An 8,391-nucleotide genomic window follows, 5' to 3' on the forward strand; every position below is an offset into this window, starting at 1 on the left:
TCACAACTTTGATTTTAATACACCAACTTGGGAGTAGAGCAGTGAAAAATAGGTCTCACAAAGTCGTAGTGAATGTGTTACAACTCTATAAGTTATGGTTTGATGTGCCAAAATCATTTTCTACCCGTGATTACAAATACAGCCGAATTTTATCAACGAGGGTAATTTCGGCAATAATTGTGATAGATAATGATTAGTGACGATTGACGCTCGCGACAAGGAGAGCCAGTTGGTATATACTATCCCAGTTCCCCACTCCTCGAGTCCTCGTACTATTTATTAGGCATCCATTTCTTAATACTCGGAGAACGTTCATATTCATATTACACTTCCAAAAATACTCATTACTCACAAAAGAGGAGAGATAGGAGAGAGAGAATAACAGCAAAATCTGCAAATCGTGAGATGTTGAATGATGATGACATGATGAGTGATGTTTGGGGAGGCCCTCTTTGAACTCCCCAAGTTTTAACTGCTTTTGTTGCTGCTGATTTCTGGGATTAATTTTTAGGAAAAAGTGTTGATTGTGGGAAATTATATGGGCAACAAGATAAATTATCTGGGTTTCTTTCAATCAATCAGCTTTTTCTGGGAATTCTTTTAGCATCAATTGTCACTCTTTTAATTGGTCCTCCTGTGAAAGTTAAACTGGTAAATTTCTGAATTTCTTTAAAAAGTTCAGTTCTTTCCTTTTTATTTTCTTTCTGTTGTTGTGTGAATTTCATGAAAATAAGATGTGGGCATAATGGTTTGTATTCATTGTTTTGGGTATTTTTCACTTCTAGTTTAATTTATACTTGAATTTGCGAGGTTTCTATGGAGATTTTCGGTTTTCTGCAAAGCCCCAAACAAAATGGAACAAAAGGTATAGTTTTGTTTTTGTAGTATAGGCCGCCTCCAAGGGCACTAATGTAGATGGGATTTGATCCCGGGTTTTGGGTAAATGGTATTATTCCCGACTTTAACTAACTAAGCTAGTTGGCATTATAGAGTATTATTTCCGACTTTAACTGACTAAGCTAGTTGGCATTATAGAGTATTATTTCCGACTTTAACTAACTAAACTAGTTGGCACTATAATCCTTTAGTTCTGTTGATTCAGATAGTGGGAAGTTGGTAGGCTTTTAGAAATTTTGTTTAATTGAATAAAGGCCTAATTTTGTTTGCAGCATATAATTTTGGAAAGCAAGCTACTTTATTCTGGGTTTTGGTTGTTAATCTTCCTTTAACTTGTGTTCATACATATGAAAACCTCAAAAAGCATAATAAATTCAACATTCTTATACACTAAATATTTGCTTAAGTCCTATTACACTTTTATTGAATTCTGATTAGGTGCTGTTTGGCTGAGTTATATTGGCAACGTTCGAGTTTAAGCAGCATATTTCTTGTTAACATATGTCCTGGAACGTGAATCAATTTGTGTAAATTGCAAATCTAACTTGTAGTTTGAATTTCTTATGAACAATGAAAGGTAAATTTTATTTGTGCAAACAAAGTAGTTTTCAACTTTTCAAGATATGGGTGGAATAGGTGTGATCAATATGCTACTTTTTTTTAAAGATTCTTTCTAGCTAGCAACTGAATCTGATAGATTTGTGGTAATAACTAAGAAATAATGTTTTGACAGGTGAATGGATATTTTTATCTAGCTCCTGTGGCTGTTCTATTAAGGGCTAGTTAAAGTGTTCAATGTTCAAGCTTTCAAGCATCAGTGAATTAGTCTACAGGGAAAAGGCGCGGTTGTTATTCAGGCTTCTCATCAGTTTAGGAAAGTGGTTGTGAGCAGATCATCTGCATAAGTGTTGAATCCCTTTCGGGGGCAAATCTCCTTTGGCAATATAGTTCTGGTTTTTAACCAGAACATCAATATCATTATATTTATCCGACGATTCAGCCTCTCACGGGCAAATCTCCTTTGGCAATATAAACTGTGTTTTGAAAGAAGCTATATTCTTTCAGCATAGATTTATACAAATATATACAAAACCTACTTTACTTAGCTCTTTAGGGCAAATCTCCTTTGGCAAAATAGTATTCACAATTCAGCTGAGTGACTCTTCGCAAGAGAGGTTATCATCTGTTGGCTAGTGACTGTTACTCCTATCTGTTTGCTTGTCGCCTATCCCGGCTATAGGGCAAATCTCCTTTGGCAATATTCAGTCCAATTTGTTGGGCAAATCTCCTTTGGCAATATTCAGTCCAATTTGTTGGGCAAATCTCCTTTGGCAATATTCAGTCCAATTTTGTTGGGCAAATCTCCTTTGGCAGCTAGAGTCATAAACTGACTCTCATTATCTTCAAGGACAAATCTCCTTTGGCATTCTATCTCCAGTTGGAGATACTAATCTATCCCTCGCTCTCCACAGTGGAAGTAAATCCACTAGAACTTACTGTCATCAGGTTACTGCAGGGAATTCAAATTATTTTCACAGTTTATTAAGCCAATCGTGGTTACTGAATTAGAAGGTATGTCTCTCTCACTAATATCTTTTGTAATTTCTCTCTTGTTAAGCCTATATGAAATTGTCGGAGGATAAAATTGTTTTTTTTCTCAATAATGTGCACCTACTGAAGTACTAAGTGAGAAATTTGTGTTGTAAATCTTGTTATTGTATAATTTTTCTTTTCATGTTTCCAGCTCCTGTATTGATGTGTTTTAATTTTATACAACGTACATACAGAAACAAGGATCATGACAATGGAAATGTTTGGTGATTCTGATGTTGAGAGTTTCAGTGAGACCAGCAGTGATGATCAAGATGATATCTTTTCCATCTATGGCGGACATGCTCAGAGTATCTTGTCTAATCTTGAGGACAGCATAGAAAAAATAGATGATTTCCTGTCATTTGAGAGAGGGTTCTCGCATGGTGATATCGTACGCTCCACAGGAAATCCATCTGGACAAATGGGTAAAATAGTGAATATCAGAATGTCAGTTGATCTTGAAAATGTTTTCGGTGAAGTCAGAAAAGATGTCAATACTGAAAAACTATTGAAGATGAGATCCTTGTTGGTTGGGGATTATGTGATTCACGGTCCATGGCTTGGAAGAGTGGAGAAAGTGGTTGACAATGTTGGTATTATATTTGATGATGGAACAAAGTGTGAAATCTTGGCAACTGACCAAGCACAGTTGTTGCCACTTTCTCCCAATTTACTCGATGATTCACTTTATCCCTATCACCCTGGACAAAGAGTAAGAGTTAGTAATCCTATGGGGTTAAAATCTGCTGGATGGTTATGCAGGATGTCCAAAAAGAATCAACACGAGGGAACTGTGTTTTCTGTTGATGTGGGACTTGCATACATTGACTGGATTTCCTCTGCTATAATTGGTGTTTGCATGACCTTACCGCCTCCAACCCGTTTGCAAGACCCGAAAAACTTGACAATGTTATCGCACATCTCTCATGCTGACTGGCAACTTGGTGACTGGTGTGTCCTTCCACCAGAAACTGGATTGCAAAGAAGGGACTTGAATTCAAATTTTGATGAGATTTTTTCAATTGGAAAGAAAAAAATCAAAGTTGATATCATGTGGCAAGATGGTAGTTGCTCGATGGGGCTAGATTCATATACTATCTTCCCAGTATGTGTTTTGAATGCGCATGATTTTTTCCCTGAACAGTTTGTTTTGGAGAAAAACAGTTCTGATGATCTGGTTGCTCCAGTAAGTCAAAGATGGGGAGTTGTTCGATGTGTGGACGCAAATGAGAGGACTGTGAAAGTGAAATGGGAAAGTACCGACGGTGTTACTATAGGTGTAAATGAGTGGAAAATGGAGGAGACTGTGAGCGCTTACGAATTGGTTGAGCACCCTGATTTCTCCTTTAACATTGGTGACATTGTGTTCATGTCAGATAAGAACCATTTTTCTGACCAGTTGAACAAAATGAGTATGGAGGATTGCACTACATTCGGAAGTGAGAATTGTAATGCTTATTTGAGTGAAACCCAGAAGAAACATTTCTTGTCCTGTATCGGCTATGTTGTTGGCTTCAAAAATGGAGATATTGAGGTGGAATGGGCTAGTGGAGTCTCAACAAAGGTATGAACTCCTTACGAGTTTTGTAATGTTTATTTTGTTTTCTTTCTAGTGCTGATTTCGTATGGGAGTGTATTTCGGTTTATGTCTGTAATTGCTTTCTACTAGAAATCCTATTGTTATAGAAGTTGTGGGGAATGGTGATTTGAAGCTGGTCCATAAAATTATATGTACTGTATATTGCATTATTGCATGTAGAGAGTTAAAAAATGATGTGAAATTATTGCAGATATAGGTCCTTATACTTCATAACTATTAAACAGAGTATATGTAGATTCCAAGCCTGTTATCAGTATCACTTTCACAATGGTCTGTAAATAACTAAACAGAAAATGACAACACCTTATGTTTTGGAAAAAACAAAGTCTAGTCAGTATTAATCAACCCGTTTGTGCTTACATACTTGAAGATTTCAATGATTTTTGTAAATTTTGTATATTTCTGCTGGTTATGTGATTTTCAGGTGTCTTCAAACATATTGGGAGATACTAATATATGATTAAAGGGCAAGTTAATTAATGTAGCAGACACTTTTAAGAAGTACATATACAAGGGCAAGTTCTCCGCTATCATTTCATGTGTTTGGCATACCTTGTTAAACTTTTTGTTGTTGTTGTTGTTAGGTTGCTCCTTACAAGATACTATGCATGGAAAAGGATGATGGATCAGTTGCAACTCATCTTTTCCAAGAAAGAAATGTTTCTGAATCCAGTGATGAGATGGCTAACTATGAGATACAATCTGCGAACCATCAGGTGAACTCTTCTGTCCCCCTCCTATCAGTACTTAGATGTGTTTGCTTTTCTCTGTGATGCTCCGGCTAAAATATCAAAATTTCATCAACCTTATGACTCTTAGTTCTAAACAGGCTCCTACATAGGCGGGTAGCGTAGGCCAGATATGTCAAACCCTTGATCAAAACTCCGATGAGCATCGTTTGCTTTCACATTAAATAAGAACCCGTAGATAATTTTAATGAGCTATTTCATTTAGTTCTCTATAATCCAAAGCCAAAGAATAACATGTCTGTTTGACTGCATTGTAAGTGGATTGTATGCTCTGTCTATACGCAAAGGTAAGTTATGAACTCAAATTATTTTATTTGTAAAAAAACATTACCAGAAAAAGGAGAAACTTTATGAGTTTCTTATATTAGGAAAAAAATACACGAGTATTGATTATTTTCAACAAAGTAATTGCTGATAAAAAACAGAAAGCAAGCATATGTCTCCTATGGGAATGCAGTTATTCTCCTCCCGTTTTATATACAGCTCTGCAGACCTATTTGTTTTCACTCTTCAGTTTCTTCCCTTCTTCTGTATGATTTTTATCCGTTGCTAACCTCTCGAGATCACCCTGCTTTTGTTGAGGCTGAACCGATGAAACTTCCCTCTTCCCCAAGTCTTATTCTGATATTCATTTTTTTTCCTAACGGGGATGCTTAATTCATGTTTACTGGCATCCTAATGGGGACGGTTTCACATTTTCCCCATATTTTTTTCCTGTATAAGCTGATGTTATGCATTTAATTGCACTTGTAAAGAAAAAGTCCATGACCTACACTAAAACCAAATTTAATGATTCAAAACTTGTCTATGTTCAGGAGTCATCAGACAGTTCTGGTATCACTGCTGTAAACTGTCAAAGCGACCATAGAAGTTCTCATTTCTTCAGCCTTTCTCAAGCTGCTATGGGATTCTTTTCTAGTATTGCTGTGAATTTCTTCAGATCACATGATTCGTCGTTCCTACCACAACACATCTCATGTGCCCATATAATTGACGAAAGCAAAATTGGAAGTTTTTGCGAGGAAAATATTGTCAAATCTTGTGATATGTACCCAGATATCCACTCTGTGGAATTCAGTGACTTTGATGCTTATGGTAGCATGAATCTGAAGGACAAAGTTGAAAAGAACTCAGAGAATATTGAACTACTGCCTGTAGCTAAAACAAAAGGCTTAAAACAGTTTAAACAGTTCGACATTGTGGATGATTGCTCTGACCATCACTTTGCTGCTGCTGCTGATGGCAAGGGATCAGCATTGTCTCAGGCAAGGATCTTTTCCTAGAAGCTTAAGTAGTTATCTTATTACCAGGAAAGGCGAGGTTAAGTAATCATGTTTTCTACTGCTTTTTGCAGATGAGAAAAGGTTGGTTGAAGAAGATTCAGCAGGAATGGAGCATTCTAGAGAAAGACCTTCCAGGTAAGACCGTAATCATAGAATTTAATTTTCTTATATTTGTGTAACATATGTACAATCTTCGTGTCCTAGTCCTGTACTAATAACATTCGTTTTACCAAAACAGAAACAATTTACGTTCGTATTTACGAGGAAAGAATGGATTTGCTTCGTGTAGCCATTGTTGGTGCTCTTGGGACTCCCTACCATGATGGCCTTTTCTTCTTTGATATACAGTTTCCCCCTGATTATCCTCATGTACCCCCTGTAAGTGTTCACTTCTCCTTTCTTTAATTTAAAATACTGGCACATGTTTCTGTGTTCATGTGTTTCTTTGCACTCTAAGCGTAGAAAAGGCGATAAGGTCGAAGCCAACAATGTTTATGCAAATTTAAGTGATACTCTCTACGCCCCTTATTGTTTGCCCCATGCTCTGAAAGTGCTTTATTAAGAGTTGGTTGTGTGAATTTGAGAAGAAATAAATATGGTGGCACCAAATGTTTTTATGTGAGAGTAAAGTGGTGGTCCCTATGAGCATTTATAGTAACGGGACAATCTTTTAGGGACTGACTAAAACGGAAAATGAGGCAAACAAATAGGGACAGAGAGGGAGTATGAAACTATTGGGTGTGACCGTGGCACCATGCAACAAGATACGCCTGACCAGCAAACGGAATTGTGAAATTGACATTTAATGCTAAATTTCAGTAAATGACATAATGGAAATCTGATACAACATTGTGTTGTGTATTTTGACACAGATGGTGCATTACCATTCTGGTGGTTTACGTCTGAATCCAAACCTTTACGAGTCAGGAAAGGTGTGTCTCAGCCTCCTCAACACGTGGACTGGCACAGGATCTGAAGTGTGGAATCCAGGAAGCTCGACTATTCTTCAAGTCCTCCTCTCTCTTCAGGCCCTTGTCCTTAATGAAAAACCCTATTTTAATGAGGCAGGCTATGATGAACAGATAGGTGGAGCTGAGGGAGAGAAGAACTCTGTCAGCTACAACGAAAGTGCTTACCTGGGTACTTGCAAATCTATGCTATACCAATTGCGAAAGCCACTCAAGGTATGATATGCTGATTTGTTCAGAACTTCTGAGTTGCAAGTTTCTCGTTGCATCCTTATATTTAACCTCAACATTATGAATCTCCTCAAAATTTGCTTGCAAAGATGAACTTTTATGCATGTCTCTCGAATCTGATTTGATTTTGTATGTTAATATTTGAATTTTTCATCCCAATGATATATTTTTATTCCGAGAAGTCGATACATGATTGTTTTACTACAATTGTGCAGCATTTTGATGAGCTGGTGGAGGAGCACTTTGAAAGACGTTATCAGCATATTCTATCAGCTTGCAAGGCTTATATGGAGGGGGCACATATTGGTTTCTGTACCAAAGTTGATCATGAAAAGGGAAACTCCATGGGTTTCAAGATTATGCTAGCTAAGCTCTTTCCCAAACTTGTGCAAGCCTTTTCTGACAAAGGAATCGATTGCAGCCACTTTCTCGAGTCAGAGAAATGAAAACCTGGTGACAGAACACTCAACAGTGTTGGCCAGTGAGACTATCTCGCGGTGTTAAAAGTCATCGTTTGTACAACATGTATGATAGAAATTTATTTGTTGTGAGCATATGACGAGAGTTGCGTGAAAGTTGTGTGTAAGATAGGTGAATAATATGGAAAAATTGTAGTGTGAAATTTACTTTTGCCTGTGTGTACTTGTCAAGTGTGGATAGTATATTTACGCTGCGTCTGTAATGGTCCGTCTGTTTTCTGTAAGAACTCTATACTTTCAGGGTAGAGTGTGTTTCCTACTCCCTAATTGTAATATATGAAGAATTCAAGTGTGAAATAAAAGAAAGTTGATGTATGATTATTATCTCCAGCTTCTTCTTTTGCATCATTTTAGTATTGCATTAGCTTGAATAGGAAAGATGGAGAAGCAATTGACTTTGAGGATCACAATGATATGGAAGCTTAAGGGGAAAAAATAGAGCTCGAAATATATCAGGAACTACATAACCCAATTTTGTCTCAAATCAACTTGATCTAAAAAACCACGTGACGAATAATAAAAGAAATAGACATGGAGTAATTCTAAATACATTTTCTTAACAAGTAGACTAGTAAAGCTTTTTTCCTTTTT

At 36.9% G+C, this 8,391-nt stretch overlaps 1 protein-coding gene across 3 annotated transcripts; it reads left to right on the forward strand.

Moving 5' to 3' along the window:
* The first annotated feature begins 224 nt into the window (after window positions 1–224).
* Window positions 225–8,124, forward strand: LOC110790046 (probable ubiquitin-conjugating enzyme E2 24). Of its 3 annotated transcripts, none has more exons than XM_021994785.2 (9): window positions 225–651; window positions 1,631–2,469; window positions 2,685–4,054; window positions 4,675–4,806; window positions 5,655–6,104; window positions 6,194–6,257; window positions 6,361–6,500; window positions 6,995–7,306; window positions 7,537–8,124. In XM_021994785.2, the coding sequence occupies exons 3-9, from the start codon at window positions 2,696–2,698 to the stop codon at window positions 7,765–7,767; spliced, it is 2,688 nt and encodes an 895-aa protein (XP_021850477.2). In that variant the 5' UTR covers window positions 225–651; window positions 1,631–2,469; window positions 2,685–2,695; the 3' UTR covers window positions 7,768–8,124. The 3 variants fall into 3 exon arrangements, with proteins under 3 accessions (XP_021850477.2, XP_056688977.1, XP_021850478.2); XM_056832999.1 differs by having other exon boundaries at window positions 264–865; XM_021994786.2 differs by lacking the exon at window positions 225–651 and adding an exon at window positions 1,260–1,474.
* Window positions 8,125–8,391: the final 267 nt, after the last annotated feature.

This window comes from Spinacia oleracea, chromosome 6 (assembly GCF_020520425.1).
Source record: "Spinacia oleracea cultivar Varoflay chromosome 6, BTI_SOV_V1, whole genome shotgun sequence".
NCBI lineage: Eukaryota > Viridiplantae > Streptophyta > Magnoliopsida > Caryophyllales > Amaranthaceae > Spinacia > Spinacia oleracea.